This window comes from Amblyraja radiata, chromosome 10, assembly GCF_010909765.2.
Source record: "Amblyraja radiata isolate CabotCenter1 chromosome 10, sAmbRad1.1.pri, whole genome shotgun sequence".
Taxonomy (NCBI): domain Eukaryota; kingdom Metazoa; phylum Chordata; class Chondrichthyes; order Rajiformes; family Rajidae; genus Amblyraja; species Amblyraja radiata.
The window spans coordinates 11,385,433-11,412,940 of NC_045965.1; the positions used below are offsets into that span (position 1 = coordinate 11,385,433).

Genomic DNA, 27,508 nt, shown 5'->3' on the forward strand with positions numbered 1-27,508 from the left:
GCTCGCTCGAACAGACATTATTTGGACATTGTGGGTGGGAGAATCACATTCCGTTGAACTGCAGCCAATTCCAAACCCTTTCGTTCTGTTACCTCCTCGTCGACCCATCGGCATGTGAACAAACGCAGTCACCTACACGTTCCACTTCTGCTGTGGAACTGGGGGGAGGTACGGAGTGCAGAGTGTGCTTTCTCAGCATTGTAGCGCAACAGTCCCAGAGACAAAGTCCAATGTCCACAATGAGTCCAATGTCCAGAGTGAGTCACCACCGTTGGACCATCTGAGCAAAGTCAGATGGATGGATGGATGAATGAATGGATTTATGAATGAATGAAACTTTATTGTCACACGTGACCCGGCACAGTTTTTTGTTTTGTGTACCCTGTACAAAGAGTCGCCACAGACAGGGTGCTGACAAAGCTACCCAATGTTTGTTCTCGGTGCCTCCCTCCATGCCAGGTCGCTCCTGTTCTCAGCGGCCCCATCACGCTGGGTCCCCCTTTGCCCTCTCAGCAGCACCCGCCGTGCGCCCATCCTGAGCCACCGGCTCCTCCACTGGACAGCTCCACCCTGGTGCTCACTGGCATCTTCCATAAGCTCTGGTCCAATCTGCCAACTGGAGGTCCTTGCACCTCTAATCATTGTCCTTTCGTTATAGACACAAAAGGCTGGAGTCACTCAGGCAGCATCCCTGGAGAGAAGGACTGGGTAACGTTTCGGGTCGAGATCCTTCTTCAGATTCGTCTCAACCCGAAACGTCACCCATTCCTTCCCTCCAGAGATGCTGCCCGTCCCGCTGAGTTACTCCGGCATTTTGTGTCCATCTTCAGTTTAGACCAGCATCTGCAGTTCCTTTCTACACATCCTTTTGTTACTAAAAGTGTTCAACAAAGAACTTGATCTCCAAAGCAGATCACTCTCACAACTCAGTCTCACTGGGATGCCAATAGGTGGATAAGGGTTGACTTCAGGCCATTCTGCCCAATTCACCTCTAACCATTGTATACATTGGACATTGTCTCTGGAGCTGGTGCTCAACAATGCTGAGAATTATATTCTACACTTGCTCTTCCGATTGCATTTGATTTAATGTGCTTCATTGAACATTTTTAGACTTTAATCGGACCTTATCTTGCACTAAACGATATTCCCGTTAGCCTGCATCTGTACGCTGTGGACTGCTTGATTGTAATCATGTATAGTCTTTCCGCTGACTGGATAGCATGCCTGGAAAAGCATTTCACTGTACCAGTGCACCGTCAGTTCGCATAACAGTAATAAACTAAACTAAACTCTGAATGCTTTTTTACGTAGGAAGGAACTGCAGATGCTGGTTTACACTGAAGATAGACACAAAGTGCTGAAGTAACTCAGCGGGTCAGGCAGTATCTCCGGAGAAAAGGAATAGGTGACACTTTGGGTCGAGTCTGAAGAAGTGTCTCGACCAGAGGACATATGTTGGATCAAGGCGAAGGGGAAAAGATAGGAATCTGAAGAGTAACTTTTTCACACAGAGGGTGGAGGGTGTATGGGACGGGCTGCCAGAGGAGGTAGTTGAGGCTGGGACCATCCCAACGTTTAAGAAACAGTTAGACAGGTACAGGGATAGGACAGTTTCGGAGGGATATGGACCAAACACAGGCAGGTGGGACTATTGTAGCTGGGACATTGTTGGCCGGTATGGGCAAGTTGGGCCGAAGGGCCTGTTTCCACACTGTATCACTCCATGACCATGAAGGTGGGAGAGAAGCAGCAGCCAGAAGCAGTGAGAGTATTGGCTGAAAGAAAGAGAGTCAGAGGAAACAGAGATTTAAAAAGAGTGCCAAAGGCACAGGTTCAAGTAACTTACAAATTAGCCCTAAAGTAGTTGATTAGGCAGCAGATAAAAATAAGTGCAGCTGTAATGGAGCGGCCTTGTTGAGGTGAAGTGCCTTGGTGAGTAAAGTGTGAGTCTTTGGATTGGTGAGTAAAGTGCGAGTCTTTGGATTGGTGAGTAAAGTGTGAGTCTTTGGCTCGAGAGTCTTCGGCGAGGAGGCTGAGGCAAGGAGGCTACACTTGATTTGAAATTTGTGATTTTTTTTGTCCACTGAAGAAATGGCAGGCAAGTAGGTACGGTGTGTTTCCTGCAGGATGTCAGAGACACTGTTGGTGATTCTGGAAACTACACCCGCTGAAATTGTGTCCAGGTGCAGCTCCTGAATAAACGTGTTGGGGAACTGGAGCAGCAGCTGGATGACCTCAGGGCCATCCGGGAAAACGAGAGTTTCCTGGACAAGACCCACAGTGAGGTCATCACGCCAAGGATACAGGACGAGCGAAGGTGGGTGACTGTGAGAAAGAGGAGTAAACGTGGAGTGCAGGAGACCACGGTGGCTGTAACTAATGAAAACAGGTTCACCGTCTTGGGAGTGGAATGGCACGTCAAGATTGAGTGGTAGCCAGACCTTTGATCGCCAGTGCCGAGGCTCAATGGGGAAGAGTGACGTCAGGCAGAGCCATAGTGGTGGGAGACTCCATCGTCAGAGGTGCGGACAGGAGATTCTGCTGCAGCAGGGGAGACTCCAGGATGGTGCGTTGCCTCCCTGGTGCTAGGGTCCAGGACGTCTTGGAGCGGCTGCACAGCATCCTCAAGAGTGAGGGGGAGCAGCCGGAGGTTGTTGTGCATGTTGACATAAATGATATAGGTCGGAAGATGAAGGAGGCTCTGCAACAAGAATTTACAGAGTTGCGTAGAAGACTGAAAAGCTGGACCTGCAGGGTAGTGATCTCAGGATTGCTTCCAGTACCTCGTGCTAGTGAAGATAAGAATAGGAAGATTAGGGAAATGAATGTGTGGCTGAGGAGTTGGTGCAGGGGGCAGGGATTCAGATTTGTAGATAATTAGGATCTCTTCTGGGGCAGGGGTGACCTGTATAAAAGGGACGGGTTGCACCTTAAGTGGAGGGGAACCGACATCCTTGCGGGCAGGTTTACTAACGCTACACGGGAGGGTTTAATCTAGATTGGTAGGGGTGGGATCTCGTGCAGGACAGAGGCACGTGAGAGGCTAGATGTTGTTATGGAGGGTGATGTGGGAAAGGTTAGTGGACAGAATAGGCAGGTGAGAGGTGGAGAGCGAGGAAGGAGGGTTGGTTTAAACTGCATGTATTTTAATGCAAAGGGGCCTGACGGGTACACAGTGTAAAGCCATTCACAGTGTAAAGATACAGGATGAAGGGTATGTTATTTAGTGCAAGATAAAGTCCGATTAAAGATAGCTCAAAGGTCTTCAATGAGGTAGCTGAGAAGTAATGGGCCTGTCCCACTTAGGAGATTTTTTAGACGACTGACAGCGACTGGGACTATGGAATTCACCGAAGTCAGCACTGGCAACAACCCACATCACCTGGCGACAACCTACAACAGAACCAACGACAACCCAAATTGTTGCCACTTTCGGCGAAAAATGTTCAACACGTTGAAAATTATTCGGCAGTCGCCTGCAGTCGTCTAAGTGGGACAGGCCCATAAGGATCGAACTCTAGTTGGTGAGAGGATGGTTGAGATGCCTGATAACAGCTGGGAAGAAACTGTCCCTGAATCTGGAGGTGTGCGTTTTCACACTTCTGTACCTCTAGCCTGATGGGAGTGGGGAGAAGAGGGAGTGACCAGGGTGAGACTGGTCCTTGATTATGCTGCTGGCCTTGCCGAGGCTGCGTGAAGTGTAGATGGAGTCAATGGACGAGGTTGGTCTGGGCTGCATCCACAATTCTCTGCAATTTCTTGCAGTTTTAGATGGAGCTATTCACAAGCTAGGGTCTGAATGGATAGGTCTGGAAGAAGGGTCTCGACCCGAAATGTCACCCATTCCTTCTCTCCAGAGATACTGCCTGTCCCTCTGAGTTACTCCAGCATTTTGTGTTATCTTCGTCTGAATGGATCGGATCGATTTTGTTCACCTCTTCACCATGTAGGTGACTGAATAGGACCCACCCCGCAGTACATCCACCCTTTAGATTTTAGAGATACAGCACAGAAAAAAAGTCCTTCAGCCCACTGAGTCTGTGCCGACCAGCGATCACCCCGTATACTTACCCTATCCTGTACACCAATTTAAAATTTAATCAAAGCCTATTAACCTACAAACCTGCGTGTCTTTGGAATGTGGGAGGAATATGTAGGTCCCTTGCAGTCAGAAACGGGTGAATTGATCATGGGGAACAAGGACATGGCAGACCAATTGAATAACTACTTTGGTTCTGTCTTCACTAAGGAAGACATAAATAATCTGCCGGAAATAGCAGGGGACCGGGGGTCAAATGAGATGGAGGAACTGAGTGAAATCCAGGTTAGCCGGGAAGTGGTGTTAGGTAAATTGAATGGATTAAAGGCCGATAAATCCCCAGGGCCAGATAGGCTGCATCCCAGAGTACTTAAGGAAGTAGCCCCAGATATAGTGGATGCATTAGTGATAATTTTTCAAAACTCTTTAGATTCTGGAGTAGTTCCTGAGGATTGGAGGGTAGCTAATGTAACACCACTTTTTAAAAAGGGAGGGAGCGAGAAAACGGGGAATTACAGACCAGTTAGTCTAACGTCGGTAGTGGGGAAACTGCTAGAATCAGTTATTAAAGATGGGATAGCAGCACATTTGGAAAGTGGTGAAATCATTGGACAAAGTCAGCATGGATTTATGAAGGGTAAATCATGTCTGACGAATCTTATAGAATTTTTCGAGGATGTAACTAGTAGAGTGGATAAGGGAGAACCAGTGGATGTGTTATATCTGGACTTTCAGAAGGCTTTCGACAAGGTCCCACATAAGAGATTAGTATACAAACTTAAAGCACACGGTATTGGGGGTTCAGTATTGATGTGGATAGAGAACTGGCTGGCAGACAGGAAGCAAAGAGTAGGAGTAAACGGGTCCTTTTCACAATGGCAGGCAGGCAGTGACTAGTGGGGTACCGCAAGGCTCAGTTCTGGGACCCCAGCTATTTACGATATATATTAATGATTTGGACGAGGGAATTGAATGCAACATCTCCAAGTTTGCGGATAACATGAAGCTGGGGGGCAGTGTTAGCTGTGAGGAGGATGCTGGGAGGCTGCAAGGTGACTTGGATAGGCTGGGTGAGTGGGCAAATGCATGGCAGATGCAGTATAATGTGGATAAATGTGAGGTTATCCACTTTGGTGGCAAAAACAGGAAAGTAGATTATTATCTCAATGGTGGCCGATTAGGAAAGGGGGAGATGCAACGAGACCTGGGTGTCATGGTACACCAGTCATTAAAAGTAGGCATGCAGGTGCAGCAGGCAGTGAAGAAGGCGAATGGTATGTTAGCATTCATAGCAAAAGGATTTGAGTATAGGAGCAGGGAGGTTCTACTGCAGTTGTACAGGGTCTTGGTGAGATCACACCTGGAGTATTGCGTACAGTTTTGGTCTCCTAATCTGAGGAAAGACATTCTTGCCATAGAGGGAGTACAGAGAAGGTTCACCAGACTGATTCCTGGGATGTTAGGACTTTCATATGAAGAAAGACTGGATAGACTCGGTTTGTACTCGCTAGAATTTAGAAGATTGAGGGGGGATCTTATAGAAAGTTACAAAATTTTTGAGGGGTTGGACAGGCTAGATGCAGGAAGATTGTTCCCGATGTTGGGGAAGTCCAGAACAAGGGGTCACCGTTTAAGGATAAGGGGGAAATCTTTTAGGACCGAGATGAGGAAAACCTTTTTTCACACAGAGAGTGGTGAATCTCTGGAATTCTCTCCCGCAGAAGGTAGTTGAGGCCAGTTCATTGGCTATATTTAAGAGGGAGTTAGATGTGGCCCTTGTGGCTAAAGGGATCAGGGGGTATGGAGAGAAGGCAGGTACCGGATACTGAGTTGGATGATCAGCCATGATCATATTGAACGGCGGTGCAGGCTCGAAGGGCCGAATGGCCTACTCCTGCACCTATTTTCTATGTTTCTATGCTTCTATGTCATGTTGTCATTAATGGGTGGAGCACCAAGGCAAATTCCTTGTATGTGAATCCTTGGCCAATAAACGTATTAATTAATTCATTCATTCAAACCGGAGAACCTGGAGAAAACCCACGGGGTCACGGGGAGAGCGTACAAACTCCATACAGACAGCACCCGTAGACAGGATCGAACCCGGGTCTCTGGCGCTGTGAGGCAGCAACTCTACCGCAGAGTTCAGAGCTAACTACCTGTGCACGGTTTCACCAATTAATAATCCGTCCCACTCGACAGCTCCTTGTTGCTGCATCAACCCTCCCACTTTGTGAAGCTGCTGGAATTTGTCCTGGGGATAATGCTGCTACACTTTCAGTGTAAGCCTGTCTGCCAACTATTCCACCAAAACTTCTGATTTAAGGGGGAGGTCGGGGAAAACTTTAGCTGAAATAAAGACTTTTAAATTATTAAATGACCTTCAAAGGTGAAACATTCCCTTAGTGGGGAGAATCTTAAAGTGAAATAGATTATTCATAAGCATGTTCCCATTTGTACCATCTACCTTAAATGACTAAATTGATTTAGCTTTGACATGAGGACAAGCTTTAAGTGTTGGGTTGCTTTCCACAGTAGGTTTGCTGCAGATATAGGATAGCGCGACTGTTTTGAAACCGGTATTATCTGTAATGACTTCAAGGGAAGATTTTATAGCGGTGCACAAGATCATGAGGGGAATAGATCAGGTAGACGCACAGAGTCCTCTACCCAGATTAGGGGAATCGAGATCCAAAGGACATGGGTTTAAGGTGAGGGGGGGAAAAGATTTAATAGGAATCTGAGGGGTAACTTTTTTACACAAATAGTGGTGGTGGAAAGGGGCTGTCCCACTGCGGCGACCTAAATGGCGAGTTTAGAAGAGTTTGCCCTCGACTCATACTCGCAGCATGGTCGACACGAGGTCCTAGGAGGTCTTTGTAACTCCCCTTCATGCTCGAGAGTAGTCCCCGTGTACTCGAGGCCTCAGCTAGGTCGCGGCGTATTTTTTAACATGCTGAAAAATGCCCGCGAGTAAAAAAAGGTCGCCATGGAAAAAAATCGATACTTTTTTTACTCGTAGGTTTAGTCGAAGTAGGTCGGCATGTTAGTCGTAGGTAATCGAGGGTAGTCAAAGGTAATCGAAGGTGGTCGAAGGTGGTCGTAGATATTCAACATAGTCAACACGACACTTTTTCAAACTTTCCGAAACTCTTCTAAACTCGCCAATTAGGTCGCCGCGGTGGGACAGGCCCTTAAGGAATGTAATTGAGGCAGGTGCTATCACAACGTTTAAGAAACATTTAGACAGGTCTATGGATAGGACAGGTTTAGAGGGATATGGGCAGGTAGGACTAGTGTAGATGGGGCATGTTGGTTGGCGTGGGCAAGTTGGGCCTGTTTCCATGTTGTTTGAATCTATGATTCTTTGGCAGTGATACCTACATGTACACAAGATCGAATAACACCCCCCCACCCTTCCCCTTTTCCCAAGTGTCCCCTTACATTCCTCCCTTTGGCTTCACAATTCGCAACTTAGTTTAGTTTAGTTCAGTTTAGTTTAGAGACCCAGTATGGTATCAGGCCCTTCGGCCTATTGGGTCCACGCCAACCAACGATCACCCGTTTACACTCGTTCCATGTTATCCCAGTTTTGCATCCTACACACTGGGCTCAATTTACAGAAGCCAAGTAACCTACAAATCTACACGTCTTTGGGGTTAGGAGGGAGGGAGAGATAGATCAGCCATGATTGAATGGTGGAGTAACTTGATGGGCCGAATGGCCTAGTTCTAATGCTATTCCTTATGACATGAAGTGGGAAGAAACCAGAGCACCTGGAGGAAACCCACGTGGGCACAGGGAGAACGTACAAACTCCACACAGACAGCACCTGAGGTCGGGATGGAACCTGGGTCTCTGGCGCTGTAAGGCAGCAATTCTACCGCTGTGCTGCTGTTCCACTGTGCCGTCTCTTCAATCCTTTTTATCCCACATCATTTATTTCATCTCTGGCCTTTTTCCAACCATTTGGCTATCAATCACCCCAACCCCCCTTGCCCATGCTCATCTATTTCCTGCCACGCTTTCCCCTGCCCCTCTTGCCTTCTAGTTTTGTTCCCTCCCCCCGACCCCCACTCCAATCGGTCTGAAGAAGGGTCATGATCTGAAAGTCTCTGACTGCCTCAAGTGGTTGGCGCCTCAATTGCTGAAGATATCCAACACCCACCCGCTTTTATGTGGGAACAAGGAACTGCAGATGTTGGTTAATACACAAGGGACACAGAGGGACACAAAGTGCTGGATTAACTCGGCAGGTCAGGCAGCTTCTCTGGACAACATGGACAGGTGACGTTTCAGTTTGAGAAAGTCACCTACCATGGAAGGTGGTCTTTGAGGGGAGGTTGCTCCTCAAACTGCGGAGCATCCTGGACAATACAACTCACCCCCTCCATGACACACTGGTCAAGCTGAGGAGTACCTGGGACGGCAGATGGCACAATGGGCTAAGTGTTCGGCTGGCAACCAGAAGGTAGCCGGTTCGAATCCCGCTTGGAGTGCATACTGTCGTTGTGTCCTTGGGCAAGACACTTCACCCACCTTTGCCTGTGTGTGAATGTGTGTGAGTGATTTGTGGTGGTCGGAGGGGCCGTAGGCGCAGATTGGCAGCCACGCTTCCGTCAGTCTGCCCCAGGGCAGCTGTGGCTACAGAAGTAGCTTACCACCACCGAGTGTGACTGAGGAGTGAATGAATAATGCGATGTAAAGCGCCTTGAGAATTAGAAAGGCGCTATATAAATCCCATCCATTATTATTATTATTACCTTTAGCAACAGACTGGTTCCACCAAGATGCAGGACAAAATGCCACAGGAGATCCTTCTTCCCCATGGCTATCAAAATGTACAACTCCTCCCCCTTATGTCATGGGGTAGACTGACTCCCCCCACACCCCCACACCCCCCATTGTTTGCACACCCCCAATCCTCTCCATTCGTCGCTTTAATTTCATGTTTCATGTATAATATTGTGTTTTATGACTGTTGGAAGATTAATTTCCCTCCTGGGATAAATAAAGTTCTATCGTATCGTATGGTATCATATCCTATCCATGTTCTCCAAAGTCGCTGCCTGACCCGCTGAGTTACTCCGGCACGTTGTGCCTTTTTATTTTTTGTAGACCAGCTTCTGCAGTTCCTAGTTTCTACAGCTCGGCATTCAACACCATTATACCCTCTAAACTGATCACCAAACTCGGTGATCTGGGCATCGACCCCTCCCTCTGCAACTGGATATTGGACTTTCTACCCAACAGATATAGGGAGGAGGTCCAGCTCCTAGCAGCATGGTGCACTGACAACAACCTGGCCCATAACTCCAAGAAGACCAAGGAGCTCATTGTAGACTTCAGAAAGTCTAGGGACGGCACGCACACCCCCATCCACATTAACGGGACGGAGGTGGAACGTGTTCTAGCTTCAGGTTCCTGGGGGTCAACATCTCCGATTACCTCTCTTGGACCCACAATACCTCAACTCTGGTCAAGAAGGCTCACCAGCGTCTCTCCTTCCTGAGGAGACTGAAGAAGGTCCATCTGTCTCCTCAGATCCTGGTGAACTTCTACCGCTGCACCATCGAGAGCATCCTTACCAACTGCATCACAGTATGGTATGGCAACTGCTCTGTCTCTGACCGGAAAGCACTGCAGAGGGTGGTGAAAATTGTCCAACGCATCACCAGTTCCTCGCTCCCCTCCATTGAGTCTGTCCAAAGCAAGCGATGTCTGCGAAGGGCGCTCAGCATCGCCAAGGACTGCTCTCACCCCAACCATGGACTGTTTACCCTCCTATCATCCAGGAGGCGCTACAGGTCTCTCCGTTGCCGGACCAGCAGGTCCAGGAACAGCTTCTTCCCTGCGGCTGTTACATTACTCAACACTGTACCTCGGTGATTGCCAACCACCCCCCCCCCAGGAAAAAAATAATTGCACTACTTTGACTATGCACGTAAATATATTTATTTATTGCTCATATTCTATGTTCGCTCTTCTAGGGAGATGCTAACTGTATTTCGTTGTCTCTGTACTGTACACTGCACAATGACAATAAATTTGAATCTGAATGATCTCACTGATGCTTGTGGGACTCTTACTGGAGATGATCTGATTACCTTGACATCCACCAGACGACATAAGCGTTGCGTCACGGAGACTTCACTCGCTTTAGAACCTTTCGTGACATGAACGATGCTGGATAAATAGATACTTTGCTCAAACTATCAATTAATAAATAGCTTCATGATGTGCTGCAATGCTGATGAATGTGCAAAAGACTTGAAATGACACTTCCATCTGCCTCCGTTAGGCAAAAGTACCGGATGCCTTGGTCCTTAATTGAAGAATCGCACTGCAGCTGTCTGCCAATTCTGACCCTTCTATTAACATAAAACAGATATTTTAAACTTCATTAAGGCACATTCACCTTCACAGTTGTGACAAGGACCAGCTCTCCGTAACTCAGTGGCAAACTGTTAATTTAGATTTAGGTTTATTGTTATGTGTACAGTAATAGGGTACAGTGAAAAGCTTTGTATATGAAATCATGAGACGAATAGATTGGGTAGATGCTCAGAGTCTCTTGCCCAGAGTAGGGGAATCAAGGGGGACCAGAGAAAATAGGTTTAAGGTGAAGGGGAAAAGATTTAATAGGAATCGGAGGGGTAACCTTTTCACACAAAGGGTGGTGGGTGTATAGGGCCTGTCCCACGTAGGCGATTTTTTAGACGACTGCCAGCGACTACGACAATGGAATTCACCGAAGTCAGCAACGGCGACAACCTACACCATCCTGGCGACAACCTACACCATCCTGGCGACAACCTACGACAGCACCTACATCAGGAGAAGTCAAGCTATGACAAGCCCACGGTCGCCGAAAATATGTTGAACATTTCAAAATCCAGCGGCGACCAGAAAAATGCTACGACTCTTTGGGCGACTGAGGGGACTCCTCACGACCATACAGGCTACACCCCGGCAACCGTATGGCGACAGCCTAGTCGTCTAAAAAAATCGCCTGTGGGACAGGCCCTTATGGAACAAGCTGTCAGAGGAGGTAGTTGAGGCTGGGACTATCCCAACGTTTAAGAAACAGTTAGATAGGTACATGGATAGGACAGGTTTGTAGGAATATGGACCAAACGCAGGCAGGTGGGACTAGTGTAGTGTAGTGGGACATGTTGGCCTGTGTGGGCAAGTTGGGACGAAGGGCCTGTTTCCACGCTGTATCACTCTATGACTAAAATCTTTGTTTTGCATACTATTTGCCCAAACCGTTCAGATATATCAAACGTAAATAGAGTCATAGAGACATAGTCATACAGCATGGAAACAGGCCCTTCAGCACAACTCATCCATGCCTACCAAGATGCCCCATCTACACTAGTCCCATCTGCCTACATTTGATTCATGTCCCTCTAAACCTTTCTTATCCATGCATCTGTCTAAGTGTCCTTTAAATATTGTTTAATATAGTCCACCCATTTCAGGGCACCATAATATTTGGGACACAGCATTGTAATGTAAATGAAAGTAGTCATGTTTAGTATTTTGTTGCATATCCTTTGCATGCAATGACTGCTTGAAGTTGCTGGGTGTCTTCTCTGGTGATGCCAGGCCTGTATTGCAGCCATCTTCAGCTTATGCTTGTTTTGGGGGCTAGTGCCCTTCAGTTTTCTCTTCATCATATAAAAGGCATGCTCAATTGGGTTCAGATCGGGTGATTGACTTGGCCACTTAAGAATTGACAATTTTATTCCTTTGAAAAACTCCTTTGTTTCTTTAGCAGTATGTTTGGGATCATTGTCTTGCTGTAGAATGAACCATTGGCCAATTAGTTTTGAGGCATTTGTTTGAACTTGAGCAGATGTGTCTATACACTTCAGAATTCATTATGCTACAACCATCAGCAGTTGTATCATCAATGACGATAAGTGAGCCAGTACCTTCAGCATCCATACAGGCCAAGGCCATAACACCCCCACCACCGTGTTTCACAGATGGGGTGGTATGCTTTGGATCTTGGGCAGTTCCTTCTCTCCTCCATACTTTGCTTGCCATCACTCTGATATGTTAAACTTTGTCTCATCTGTCCACAAGACCCCTTTCCAGAACTGTGGTAGCTCTTTTAAGTACCTCTTGGCAAACTGTAACCCAGCCATCCTATTTATATGGCTAACCAGTGGTTTGCATCTTACAGTGCAGCCTCTGTATTTCTGTCATGAAGTCTTCTGCGGACAGTGGTCATTGACAAATCCACACCTGACCCCTGAAGAGTGTTTCTGATCTGTCAGACAGGTGTTTGGATTTTTAACTTTATTATAGAGAGAATTCTTCTGTCATCAGCTGCGGAGGTCTTCCTTGGCCTGCCAGTCATTTTATGATTAGTAAGCTCACCAGTGCTCTCTTTCTTCTTAATGATATTCCAAACAGTTGATTTTGGTAAGCCTAAGGTTTGGCTGATGTCTCTAACAGTTTTATTCTTGTTTCTCAGTCTCACAATGGCTTATTTGACTTTCATTGGCACAACTTTGGTCCTCATGTTGATAAACAGCAATCAAATGTTTCCAAAGGTGATGGAAAGACTGGAGGAAAGACTAGGTGCTGAGAGCTCTCTTATACCTGCATTAATGAGGCAATTAAACACACCTGAGCAATTACAAGCCCCTGTGAAGCCATGTGTCCCAAACATTATGGTGCCCTGAAATGGGGGGACTATGTATAAACATAGCTGTAATTTCTATATGGTGAAACCAGAATGAATAAAAATACCCTTTAATAAAACCTGACAATGTGCACTTTAACCACATGTGATTTTTTCTATTACAAATCTCAAATTGTGGAGTACAGAGGCAAATAAATAAATGATGGGTCTTTGTCCCAAACATTATGGAGGGCGCTATACCTCAACTACCTCCTCTGGCAGCTCATTCCATATACCTGCCACCCTCTAAGTCACCAACTCCCTCCAACTCCTCTCCTGGGTGAGCAGGGGTCGGGCTCGGTGGTTTCCCCCACTCCGGGCAGGTTCTCGACCCCGCAGCGGGTGAGCCAGACCTGCTGTTGGGATACGGGCCACCCCTCAACATGAGACAGGGGTTCTGAAGACTGGGGTTGCACTTAAGACTCCTCTGAAGATTAGTGACAACCAACACAGACGCTACTAAATGTGTGGAAAAGAACTGCAGATGCTGGTTTACACCAAAGATAGACCAAAGATTTACGCCAAAATGCTGGAGTAACTCAGCGGGCCAGACAGCATCTGTGGAGAGAAGGAATGGGTGATATGTTTGGTTGGAACTCTTCTTCAGACTCTTCAGATTTCTTCTTTGAAGAAAGGTTCCGACCCGAAACGTCACTTTTTCCTTCTCCCCAGAGATGCTGCCTGTCCCGCTGAGTTACTCCAGCATTTTGTGTCTAACAGGCCCGACTAACTGCCTCTCACTTCCTGTGTCTCGTCACCACTTTGGGTTTTAACTCCCTACAAAGTCTACTCATCCAATCCCACCTGTAATTGGCAGAGTGGTGCAGTGATAGGGCTGCTGCGGGTTCGATCCTGGCTATGGGTGCTGTCTACACAGTGTTTGTACATTCTCTCTGTGACCACGTGGGTTTTCTCCGGTTGCTCTGGTTTTCTCCCACACTCCGAAGGCGTACAGGTTTTATAGGTCAAATGGCTTAGATAAAATTGTGAATTGTCCCCTCGTGTGTAGGATAGGGCTAGGGTATCGATGGTCGGCGTTGACTCGGTGGGCCGAAGGGCCTGTTTCCGCGCTGTATCTCTAAACTAAGCTAAACAAAACGCCTGAAAATTCACCAAAACCAAGTCACCATGGTGATGAGTTTTGAACAAACCTAACCTGTGGAATGTTCCCTTCCCCGCTGACTATTGAGTTAAGAAATGTTAAAGACTCTGGCTTTAATTGGAATCCAGATAGTGTTGAGTCCTCTTTGAGGCCATGAGGTGCTCTATAAATGTAGGCTGCCCTTCTCAATGGATGAAAAGGGCCATTGCCATAGCAACAGTGCCGGCACAAAGCACAAGAGATAAATTACTGCATCAAATCAAGCACTTTTAGACCTCTCCAAAAAAGTTAAAGCTGCTAAAGAGTTTCTTTTTTTTTTTAAATCCCACAAAATTAACAACAAATGCTTAAAAGCTGGGCTTTTCCAGGAAATATCCCACAGGGATTTCAGCCTTCAAAGAACCAACAACATGGTGGCTCAGCAGTAGAATTACTGCCTCACAGCACCAGAGAGCCGGGTTCTGTCTGTACGTTCTCCAAGTGGGTTTTCTGCGGGTGCTCCTGTTACCTCCCATGCCCCAAGGTTAATTGTAAACTGTAGGTTAATTGTAAATTGTAACTTAGCGTGTAGGATGGTGCTAATGTACGGGATGATCGCTATTTGGCGTGGACTTGGTGGGCCAAAGGGCCTGTTTCCGCGCTGTATCTCTCAAGTAAAGTCTAAAGGTTTGAGTTTTGCCTTTTTTCCTTTTTCCTTTTTTCCGATTTAGTTATTAGTTTATAAAATGTTAAAAATTGAAGCCGTACGAAAATTGTATAACTGTTATGTCGATTACTTTCTCCTCGTACAATAGCTTCTAATAAAATAAATATCAAATAAATAAATAAATAAATAAATAGAAAATAAAGGTTTGAGTTTGCTTGGTTTGAATTTGGAGGATGGTCTGAGTGTTGCACATTGAAACAGCAGAAGAGCAAAATACCGCAGATATCGAGTCCAAGTTAAAAGCCGAATTGGAGAACGTGGATAGGTGACGTTTCGGGTCGGGACCCTTTGTCAGACTGAATCATCACCCCTCCATGTTCTCCAGAGATGCTGCCTGACCTGCTGAGTGACCCCAGTACTCTGTGTTCTTTTGTGTATTAACCAGCATCTGTAATTCCTTGTTTCGACATGAAAGGGGAGGTTTAGTTTAGTTTGGAGATACAACGCGGAAACAGGCCCTTCAGTCCACTCCACGCCGACCAGTACACTAGTTCTATCCTACACACTAGGGGCAATTTACAGAGGCCGATTAACCTACAAACCCACACGTCCTGGGAGGCAGGAGGAAACCGGAGCACCCGAAGAGAACCAACGTGGCCACAGAGAGAACGTACAAACTCCGTACAGACATAGGTAGGATCGAACCCGGGCCTCTGGCACCGTGAGGCAGCATCTCTACCACTGCACCACTGTGCCCACCCTGTTATTCTGCTACAAAAAAGGACTTCATTGTTCTGTTGTCAGTACATATGCCAATTAAACACACTTGACAATAGAGACAAAATGCTGGAGAAACTTTAGTGGGACAGGCAGCATCTCTGGATAGAAGGAAAGGGTGACGATTCGGGTCGAGACCCTTCTTAAGACTGAGAGTCAGGGGAGAGGGAGACACAGAGATATGGAAGGGTAAGGTGTGAAAACAAGACATCAAAGGGGACGATGCTTAAGGAAAATTTCGAACAGATCATTGTTAGCTAGGGGTAGTTGACAACGAAGCATACAAAGATAAAATGTAATCAGGGAGACAGTCAGACTGGTGGGAGAACTAGGGTGGGAGAGGGATGGAGAGACAGAGGGAAAGCAAGGGTCACTGAACACTCTTGACTCTTGGCCTATTTCAGTGCTGTACAGTATACACAGCTGGAACCAAGTGCATCCATTGAATAAAGAGTTACCTTTTTCTTGGACTTGAAGACATTACACCGGAAGACATTGCTGGTGCCGTCTCTAGCTATGTAGCTGAAGATCTTCAGGTCCTGAGAGTCATGTGAGACGTAGAATATCCTGTGAGCAACGGGAAAGTGTGTTAGAAGGTTCCGTTTAGTTTAGTTCAGAGACGTAGCACGGAAACACGCCCTTCGGCCCTTCAAATCCGTACCGACCATCCATCACCCGTTCACACTAGTGCTATGCTATCCCACTTAGTCATCCACCCCCCACACATTGCGGGCAATTTATATTCATCAATTAACCTGCAAACCTGCACGTCTTTGGGATGTGGGGGAAAACTGGAGGAATCAGATTAGGAATTAGATTAGACTTCAAGGGTGCCCACAGAATTTCAGAGTGAAACATTGATATCCTATGTATTCCTGGTCACTCATTATCCTTTAACAAATACGAGCAGAAGTTTAGTTTAGTTTAGAGATACAGCATGGAGACAGGCCCTTCGGCCCACCGAGTCCATGCTGACCACCCGTTCACACTGGTTCCACGTTATCCTACCTTTGCACCCAATCTTCTTGCACTCATTGGCAAATGTTTGGTTCTTGCTGTAAATTTCTGTAGTGTTTTTATTCACAAAGAGCTGTTAGATTTATTACTGAGTATGAGTCCCAGACCAAGCTTCCCATTACATGACAGTGCTGCCAACTGATAACTGAATCATCTATATTCTGTTCGTGTGTTACCTACACTGTAAACATACTAAAAATATTTTACTGTGTCTGAAGAATGGTCCCAACCCGAAACGTCACATAACCATGTTCTTCAAAGATGCTGCCTGACTCACTGTTACTCCAGCATCTGTCGTTCTTTGTTTTCTAAAAAAAGAATTTCTTAAGAGTTCTGGATTTCTTCTACTTGCCTGTTCGATAACAACCTTATCAACATGCAACAAGTTGCATTAATGGAGCAAAACACTACCATATAAGCTTCAAACATAGAAACGTAGAAACATAGAAAATAGGTCAAGGAATAGGCCATTCGGCCCTTCGAGTCTGCACCGCCATTCAATATGATCATGGCTGATCATCCAACTCAGTATCCTGTACCTGCCTTCTCTCCATACCCCCTGATCCCTTTAGCCACAAGGGCCACATCTAACTCCCTCTTAAATATAGCCAATTAACTGGCCTCAACTACCTTCTGTGGCAGAGCGTTCCAGAGATTTACTACTCTCTGTGTGAAAAATGTTTTTCTCATCTCGGTCCTAAAGGATTTCCCCTTTATCCTTAAACTGTGACCCCTTGTCCTGGACTTCCCCAACATCGGGAATAATCTTCCTGCATCTAGCCTGTCCAACCTCTTAAGAATTTTGTAAGTTTCTATAAGATCCCCCCTCAATCTTCTAAATTCTAGCGAGTACAAGCCGAGTCTATCCAGTCTTTCTTCGTATGAAAGTCCTGACATCCCAGGAATCAGTCTGGTGAACCTTCTCTGTACTCCCTCTATGGCAAGAATGTATTTTCTCAGATTTGGAGACCAAAACTGTACACAATACTCCAGGTGTGGTCTCACCAATACCCTGTACACACACACACACAAACACACACTCACTCTCACACACACTCACACAAATACACACACACACAAAATCTTAAATATATAGTTGCCTCGTATTTACTGTTTTGCTTGATTATTTCTTCCCCTTCAGCTCAGGACTGGGGACAAGCAAATTAATTATTCCACAAGATGGACACAAAGTGTTGGAGTAACTCAGTGGGTCAGGCAACATCTCAGGGGAAAAAGGATGGGTGACATTTCAGGTCAGGACCCTTCTTCAGACTAAAGAAGGTGGGGTGCTGGGAAGAAGAGCTGTAGGCGAGAAAAGACCAGGGTAGGTCTGGTAGGTCCAGACAAGGGGTGGATGGGTGTGGGAAGGGGGTTCCCCCTCCCACGATAGGGAGCTTTTCCATTTATCAGCTTGAAATTTTGCAATCTGGTGCATATTGTAGCGAGTCTTTTAACTTACACTTGAATGCAACATTTATGCTTCAAATTGGATTAGGTATGAATAAGGTTAGGCTAAATTACATTCCTAATATAATTTCACAGTACAGCTAGGTTCTGATCAACAGGTGCAGCATTTGAATGACCTTAGTATATTCATGTATGGAAATCAGATTATAATTCATGCTGTTATGCAAATATATAGAGAAACAAAAACATAGAAACAAGGCAAGAGGAGTCAGACTTCCATCACTGTTCTGCACAAATAAATCAATCAACCTTACCCTTTGACTATAGAAACAAGACGTAAATAATGCCACATATTCAACTGTATATGGTTCAATTAAATTAAGATATATATGTAAAACATATATATGGAAACAGGCCCTTGGGCCCACCAAGTCCACACCGACCAGCAATCTACCATACACCAGTTGTATCCTACACACCAGGGACAATTTACAGAAGCCAATTAACCTACAAACTTGTACTTCTTTCGGATGTGGGAGAAAACGGAATATCCAGAAAAAATCATGTGGTCATAAGGAGAATGTACAAATACTGTACAGACAGCACCCGTAGTCAGGATCCAATCTGGGTCTGTGGTGCTACAAGGCAGCAACTCTACCGCTGTGCCACCGTGACACCCCATTCAATTATTTTTCCTGTAATATATTTATTATGGTGTCACGTCAATAAAGATGAACACATGATTCTGATTTCTGCCCTTAGTTGGATAACACACATCTCCAGTCATTGTGTATTATGGCTGGTTTTCAACCTCTTCAGTCTGAAGGTCTCGACCCGAAACATCACCTATTCTTACTCTCCAGAGATGCTGCCTGTCCTGCTGAGTTATTCCAGCTTTTTGTGTCTATCTTAAGTTTAAACCAGCATTTGCTGTTCCTTCATACACTCTTTGTTAAGCGAAACAGGTCCTATTCTCATAATATTATTCACCTCAACTAAGTATTTTCTTCACCTCCGTTGCTGCAGCGAATACAATCAAACGAGTTATCAAATCTTTCTTCAAAGTGAAAAAAAAGTTCCAGCCCTGGCAACATTTTCATAAATCGCCCCTGGATCCTCTCCAGAGAAATTGCACCCTTTCTACAGTGTGTCATAGTCTTACAGCATGGAAACAGGCCCTTCAACCCAACTTGTCCATGCAGATCAAGATGCCCCATCTAAACTAGTCCCATTTATCCGCATTTGGCCCATATTCCTTTAAACCTTTCCTGTCCACGTACCTGTCCAAATGTCTTTTAAATGCTGTCATTTTACCTGCCTACTTCCCCTGGCAGCTCATTCCACATACCCACCATTCTCTCCATGAAAATGTTGTCCCTCAGGTTCCTATTAAACCGTTCCTCTCTCACTTTAAACCAGGGGTGTCAAACTCATTTTAGGTCACGGGCCGGATTGGGCAAAATGTGATTTCATGCGGGCCGGATCAGTTGTGCACGTGTGAACGCACCGTTTCCATTAATAAACCATTTGAAATCGAACATTAGCAGATACAAATGTAGACCTAACAAAACAAATTGTATAATTGACACAACTGCACCTAATTTTTATCAAGCTGCTTCCAGCAATCAAACTCTGACAATGAACACAGTTAGCCTCTAATTTTTATTGAAGTGAGGGTGTGTATGAAGGGTTGAGAGTGTGTGTGAGGGTGTGTGAGAGAGGGTGTGAGGGTGTGTGAGTGTGTGCGAGAGTGCGTGTGCAATTGTTTGTGTGAGTGTGTGTGTGTGTGAGTGTGTGTGTGTGTGAGAGGGTGTGTGAGAGGGTTTGTGAGAGTGTGTGTGTGAGAGGTTGCAGGTGGTTGCCGGAGGTTGCAGGTAGTGGAAGCAGGTAGGGAGACTGACAAAAACCTCCGGGAACCGCACGGAAACCTTGGGTGGGGCGCAAAGTCTCCAGAGGTTTCCGTTCAGGTTTCCTAAGTGGGACAGGGGCATAAGGGTGTGTGAGTGTGTGAGAGTTAGATAGAGTTCTAGGGGCTAGTGGAATCAAGGGCTAGTGGAATCAGGGGAGAAGGCAGGCATAGGTTATTGATTGGGGACGATCAGCCATGATCACAATGAATGGTGGTGCTGGCTCGAAGGGCCGAATGGCCTCCTCCTGCACCTATTTTCTATGTTTTCTATGTGTATCAGTGTGTGTGAGAGTGTATGTGTGAGGGTGTGTGAGTGTGAGTGTGTAAGTGTGTGTGTAAGTGTTTGTGAGACTGCGTGTGAGGGTGAGTGTGAGATTGTGTGTGAGAATGTATGTGTGAGGGTATGTGTGAGGGTGTGTGCCTGTGTGTGTGAGGGTGTGTGTCAGTATATGTGTGTGTCAGTCAAGCGGGAACAACACCCAGAGTGAGCGGACATTCGGAGACTTGGCGATGTCCGGGGAGCATTCCCCCCCCCCCCTCCTGGAATTCGGGCCCACCCAGGTGCTCTATGTCCAGCTGAGGTCCGGGGGAGGTTAGGGTCAGTGACCCGGGGGTCGGGCATCGGAGCGGAGCCTTAGCCCGAGATTCATCCCCGCAGCTCCGGAGGCAGCACTCACCCGGTCCGCTCCTGGCTCCGGGCCGGGGATAAAACTCCATGGCGTGTGGACAGAGCGGCCGACAGACACAGGGCCGCCGGAGGTGAGGGTGGGAGGTGTGAGCGGTGACTCACGGGTCGGTGCTGGGACCACTGCCGTGTCTCACCTATCACACAATCTGCACAGGAATGTGTAGTTTAGTTTAGTTTAGACTCTTAACTAACTAAACTACTTTTTTTCCCCCAAAATCATCCCGGGGGCCGGATTGGACCCCTTCGTGGGCCGGTAGTTTTGACAACCCTGTTTTAAACCAATGCCCTCTAGTTCTTGATTTTGGTTCCATGAATGTCAAATGCAATCATTAGTACTGCGGTTACATTGCCATTTTAAAGTGTGCGATGGGCTTAAGATGATCAAATTGCTCGTTCTTTACGGGAAACCCTTTGACAGAAAACTATTCTCATTGGTGAGTGTGGAGGGGATCTGGAAGCCTTGGGCAAATTGAATTGTCCGCGACTTCATTTATTTATTTATTTAAATTTTGAGCGTGAGAAATTCTGTGATCAGCGTGAGACCGTGAGAATTTCATGAAATGCGTGAGTCTCACGCTCAATGCGTGAGAGTTGGCAGCCTGATGAGTAACATCACTCACTTGTAGGATAGTAGCTTGCATGATGTGTGTAAGAAAGAACTGCAGATGCTGGTTTAAATCGAAGGTAGACACAAAATGCTGGAGTAACTCAGAGGGATAGGCAGCATCACTGGAGAGAAGGAATGGGCGACGTTTTGGGTCGAGACCCTTCTTCAGACTGATGCCAGGGGAGGGGGCGGGACAACGATAGAATGTAGGCGGAGACAGTAGGACGGGTGGGAGAACTGGGAAGGGAGAGGGGATGGACAGAGAAAGCAAGGGCTATCTGAAGTTAGAGAAGTGAATGTTCATATCGCTGGGGTGTAAACTACCCAAGCGAAATATGAGGTGCTGTTCCTCCAATTTGCGCTGGGCCTCACTCTGACAATGGAGGAGGCCCAGGACAGAAAGATCAGATTGGGAATGGGAAGGGGAGTTGAAGTGCTGGGCCACTGGGAGATCAGGTAGGTTAAGACGGACTGTGCGGAGGTGTTCAGCGAAACGATCGACAAGCCTGCGCTTGGTCTTGCCGATGTAGAGAGGTTGACACCTGGATACAGCGGATACAGTAGATGAGGTTGGAGGAGGTGTAAGTGAACCTCTGCCTCACCTGGAAAGACTGTTTGGGTCCTTGGATGGAGTCGAGGGGGGAGGTAAAGGGACAGGTGTTGCATCTCCTGCGGTTGCAAGGGAAAGTACCCGGGGAGGGGAAGCTTGGGTGGGAAGGGACGAGTTGACCAGGGAGTTTCGGTCTCTGCGGAAAGCAGAAAGGGGTGGAGATGGGAAGATGTGGCCAGCTTGCACAATGTGTTACCTTGTGGCAAGGTTAGAAGGATAGCTCACGGTTTGGACAGAGTGTTGGCAGCTCAAGAAACATTGCTTTCACCTTCTCAAGACCAATTAACCAAAGGCAATAAATTCTGATAATGTCTTGCTCATGAGGCCCACGGGGGGAAATAAATGGAGGCAGGTGTGTGATGATCGTACATGGATATTGCTGTTTACATTCAGGAGGGAATAAAGGGGATGCCCGGTCTCCCTCCACATCCCAGACCCGAACCTGTAGCAACAAGGTTTACAGGTTGCAGAATCAAGGAACTGCAGATGCTGGTTAATACACGAAAAGACTCAAAGTAAAGAAGTGATGGCAGTATGGGGCGGCACGGTGGCACAGTGGCAGAGTTGATGCCTAATGCCCCTGTCCCACTTAGGAAACCTGAACGGAAACCTCTGGAGACTTTGCGCCCCACCCAAGGTTTCCATGTGGTTGCCGGAGGTTGCAGGTGGTGGAAGCAGGTAGGGAGACTGGCAAAAACCTCCGGGAACCGCACGTAAACCTTGGGTGGGGCACAAAGTCTCCAGAGTTTTCCGTTCAGGTTTCCTAAGTGGGACAGGCAGCACCAGAGACCCGGGTTCCATCCTGACTATGGCTGCTGTCTGTACAGGGTTTGTACGTTCTCCACGTGACCTACTTGGGTTTTCTCTGGCATCTCCCATTTCCTCCCACACTCCAAAGGCATACAGGTTTGTAGGTTAATTAGCTTTGGTAAAAATTGTAACACTGTCCCTAGTATGTAGGATAGTGATAGTGTACGGGTTGATCACTGGTCGGTGCAGACTTGGTGGGCCGAATGGCCTGATTCCGCACTGTATCTCTAAACTAATGTAGCAGGATGCTTTAGAAGGGAGGCTTGAATATCAATGGTTAAGGCTACCTCATTCATTACACTAGAATAGACGCAAGCTGTCCTCTCTTCCCATCTCTTCTGAGGAACAGAGAAAGAAGAGAAGTGCCATTTCGGGAAAAGTGGACACAAGGAACTGCAGATGCTGGAACGCTGCATAGAAGACAAAGCGCTGGAGGAACTCGGCGGGTCAGGCAGCACCTCTGGGGGACAGAATCCAAAGAAGGGTCCTGACCTGAAACATCATCTAACCAAGTCCTCCAGAGATGCTGCCTGACCTGCTGAGTTACTCCAGCACTTTGTGTTCTGTGAATGAATATTAGATTAGACTTCATGGGTGTATACACAATTTCAAGGTGAAACAATGATATCCTATTTATTCCTGGTCAAACATAATCCTTAAACAAACACATGTAAAGTTTAAAGGGCCTGTTTCATGCTGTATCTTTCATCAATTCAATCAAAAAACCATTTGGTTTAAAGTTTTGCATTCTCAGTTATAGTTTAAGCTTTCAAGATACAGCATGGAAACAGGCCCTTCAGCCCACCGAGTCCATGCTGACCATCGATCACTCGTTCACACTAGTTCTATGTTATCCCACTTTCTCATCCACTCCAGACACACTAGGGGCATTTTACAGAGGGCCAATTAACCTACAAACCAACGCGTCTTTGGGATGTGGGAGGAATCCGGAGCACCCGGAGGAAACTGACATGGTGGCAGGGAGATTGTGCAAACTCCACACACAGTCAGCATCCGAGATCAGGATCGAACCCGTGCAGGGGTCAATGCTGGGGCTGCTACTCTTCATGTCGCCTATAAATGATTTGGTTGAGGGGATCGAAGGTTCTGTCGCCAAGTGTCATTGTCACGTGTATTGAGGTACAGTGAAAAGCTTTTTGTTGCGTGCTATCCAGTCAGCGGAAAGACTATACATGATTACAATCGAGCCGTCCACAGTGTACAGATACGGGATAAAGGGAATAACGTTTAGTGCAAGATAAAGCCCAGTAAAGCCCAATTAAAGATAGTCCGAGGGTCTCCAATGAGGTAGATGGTAGGTCAGGACCACTCTCTGGTTATTGCTGGGTTTGTGCAGTTGCCTGATAACAGCTGGGAAGAAACTGTCCCTGAATCTGGAGGTGTGTGTTTTCACACTTCTGTACTTCTTGCCTGATGGAAGAGGGGAGAAGAGAGAGTGACTGGGGTGAGGCTCAAGATGTGGGTCTCTAATGATGCTGGCTGTCTTCGTGAGGCAGTGTCTCCTATAGATCCCATCGATGGTGGGGAGATCAGTATCCGTGATGGACTGGTCAGTGTCAACCACTTTTATTCATCTTCCTTCCTGGCCACTCGAGTTGGAATCCGTGCAAATGCAGACCAATGCATTAGAGGGGAAGGATTAAGATGAAATTAAGAGAGAAGACACTACAGCTAGTCCATGCTACGTATTATATCACACAGATTTCTTGAAATCCTTTATTAAAGAACTTTAGGCTTTAGGCTTTAGAGATACAGCGCGGAAACAAGCCCTTCGGCTCACCGAGCCTGCGCCGACCAGCGATCACCCCGTACACTTGCACTATCCTACACACTACGGACAAACTTTACAATTTTACTGAAGCCAATTAACCTTTTGTGAAGCCAATTAACCTATAGTGTCCTTTAAATGTTGCTATATTACCTGCCTCCTCTGGCAACCCACCACCCTTTGAGTGGAAAGGTTGCTCCTCAGTTATGGAACGAGGTACCAGAGGAGGAAGTTGAGGATGGTTCTAATACAACATTTAAAGGACATTTGGACAAGTACATGGGTATGAAAGGTTTAGAGGGATATGGACCAAATTCAGGCAAATGGGACTAGCTTAGATGGGGTACCAGGCTTGGCATGGATGGGTTGGGCTGAAGGGTCTGTTTCTGTGCTGTATGACTCTACGACCCTTCCTGCATACATCACAGGGCCAGAGACCCGGGTTCAATCCTGACAATGGCTATGGGGTTTGTTCAGTACGTTCTCCCTGTGACCACATGGGGTTTGTCCGTTGATCGTCTTGCTAGTTTCACTGTTTGTGTCCCTTCTACATCACCTCTTCCACAGCCAACAATGGACCTTATCATCACTCGAGCTTCCCTCTCCCCTGACCCTAAGTTGGAAGAAGGGCCTTGACCCGAAACGTCACCTATTCCCTTTCTCCAGAGATGCTGCCTGACCCACTGAGTTACTCTAGCTGCCTCACAGCGTCAGAGGCCCAGGTTCGATCCTGACCTAAGTTGCTGTGCGTGTGGAGTTTGCACGTTCGTCCTGTGACCGCGTGGGCTTCCTCCCACATCCCAAAGACTTGCAAGCTTGAGTCTGAGGAAGGGTTTTGACCCGAAACATCTCCTAGGGTCTGAAGACGGGTTCCGACCCGAATCTCCCCCATTCCTTCTCTCCGGAGTTGCTGCCTGACCCTTTGAGTTACTCCAGCATTTTGTGTCTATCTTCAGTGTAAACCAGCATTTGCAGTTCCTTCCTGCAGTTCTGTAAATTGTCCCTAATGTGTAGGATAGAACTAGTGTACGGGTGATCGATGGTTGCCATGAACTCCATGTGCGTTCCATGTTTTATCTCAAAAACTAAAACTAAGTCTAAAATGAGCTTAGAAGTTTCACCAAGGTTTAATTTTTTGAATGTGAGATTAATTGTGATGAATGCATTTCATTTCATGACATACTTGTCTCATTAGGTATTCCAGTCTTTCCACAGTCTGGTGGTTTTAAACAGCATCAGAGATTTTTAGTCAATTTACACTTGGGAGAATTTCAGATAATAACTGCTGCCTGGTCCAGATGGATTTCTACTGATAAATTCGGGTGAACAAGCAGCAATTGTTGTGGTCATGAGTGGGATCTCATAGTTTAGTTTAGTGATACAGCACGGAAACAGGCCCTTCGGCGCACCGAGTCTGCACACTAACATTACCCTACACACACCAGGGACAAGTTTACATTGTTTTTATACCGAGCCAATTAACTCAAATTAATTGGTACATGTGACAATAAACTGACCTTGAAACCATGAACCTATAAACCTGAACCTCTTTGGAATGTGGGAGGAAACTGAGATCTCGGAGGAAACCCACGTAGGTTACGGGGAGAACGTACAAACTCCGTACAGACAGCACCCATGGTCAGGATCGAATTCGGGTCTCTGACGCTGTAAGGCAGTGGCTCTGCCGCTACCCCACCGTGCCGCCCAGGTTTAATTTAAATTACTTCGATGAACATTTTTAGATATTTATAATGAAAAGGCAATGATCACATGTGCTAGGATCTCCATGGCAGAATTCAATGCTGATGTATTGACCTTGTTCAGAGGGTCTTATGGCAGTAACTCAATGCGGACATTTACTTGATTGAAATTGATCGATTGAAACAGCGGGGAGATGGGCCCTTCGGCCCACCGAGTCCATGCCGACCACCCTAGTTCAGTTCAGTGTTTATCGTCACATAATAATAATAATAATAAATTTTATTTAATGGGCGCCTTTCAGACATCTCAAGGACACCTTACATAGTAATCGGAATAACATATAACCGGAATATAACAAGTAATAAAGACATCACAGAGACACAAATTAAAAACAGAATTCAATCCAAAAACAGAAAATCAAAAACACAGTGTGAAGAGAGAGCAGCGGCAGCCAAAGCACGCCAGCGTCCACTCTCCCTTCACGGCAGCCATCTTGGACACAGACCTACAGGACTACAAATTAGGCAAAAACATGTACCGGGGTAGAGTGACAAGCTTTTGTTGTGTGCTATCCAGTCAGCAGAAAGGCAATACATGACTACAATCGAGCCGTTCCCATGTTACATAGAGTTCCGTGTCATCCCACTTTCTCATCCACTCCCTACACACAAGGGGAAATTTTACAGAGGGCCAATTAACCTACAAACCCGCGCGTCTGTGAGAAGAGGGAGGTAACTGGAGCACCGGGAGGAAACCCACGCGGTCACAGGGAGAACGTGCAATTTCATCGCGGACGGCACCGGTAGTCAGGATCGAACCCGGGTCTCTGGCGCGGTGAGGCAGCAGCTCTACCCGCTGCGCCAAAGTGCCGCCCGTGGATTTATTGCGGACATTGGACGTTTTCTCTGGAACTGTTAAGCAACAATGCTGATAAACCATAGCCTGCACTCGATCTTTTCGATCTTCCTGCTGCATTTGAGTTTGGCTTGATTCTGTATAGTACTGTGTAAAGTATTATATATAGAATTGTGTTTTGTATTTAGTTTCGTTTAGTTTAGAGATACAGCGTGGAAACAAGCCGTTCAGCCCGCCGAGTCCACGGCGACGGGAGAAAACCGGCGCTCCTGGAGAAAACCCACGCAGGTCATGAGGAGAATGTACAAACTCCGTACAGACAGCACCTGTGGTCAGGATCCAACCTGGATCTCTGGTGCTGTGAGGCAGCAAGATGATTTGACGGGACACCACACCAACTAAAATGTTTCTGTGTGGTTCAGTGTACATGTGAGGATAAGAACCCTAAAGCAAAACCGTTGGCAAACACATGAGATATTATGCTCTGTCGGATTTACAGACTAAAATGCTGCAGTGGGAGTGTGCAGTATACGACAATCATATTCGACTTTGGCTGCCTCTCCTCATCTGCGTCTCCTGCTTGGCAGTCCAGGGCAAGGAAAGATCAAAAGGTCACGGCAGCCTCTGCATGTTGAAGATCACCAAGGGAAAGCAATGGGATGTGACTGACAGGCAGCCCTCGAACCTTCAACCTTCTGCAGCCCGCTTCAGTGTGGAGCTGAACAAAGACAGCATCTGGCTTTTATTTAAAACACCATCACGGAGAGAATGTGTAGGAAGAAACTGCAGCCGCTGGTTTAAACCCAAGGTAGACACAAAAAGCTGGAGCAACACAGCGGGTCAGACAGCA

At 46.6% G+C, this 27,508-nt stretch overlaps 1 protein-coding gene across 2 annotated transcripts in view; it reads right to left on the bottom strand.

Annotated features, from left to right (window-relative positions):
• The window catches only part of LOC116977517 (carboxyl-terminal PDZ ligand of neuronal nitric oxide synthase protein-like), a 278,332-nt gene that overhangs the window by 53,027 nt on the left and 197,797 nt on the right, over window positions 1–27,508 (bottom strand). For both annotated transcript variants that reach the window (XR_004413233.1, XM_033028014.1), the window contains exon 6: window positions 15,724–15,832. Coding sequence is in view for 1 of the 2 variants with exons in the window: in XM_033028014.1 (XP_032883905.1) it covers window positions 15,724–15,832 (109 nt within the window). In the remaining variant the exon portion in view is untranslated. The remainder of the gene's footprint in view (window positions 1–15,723; window positions 15,833–27,508) is intronic.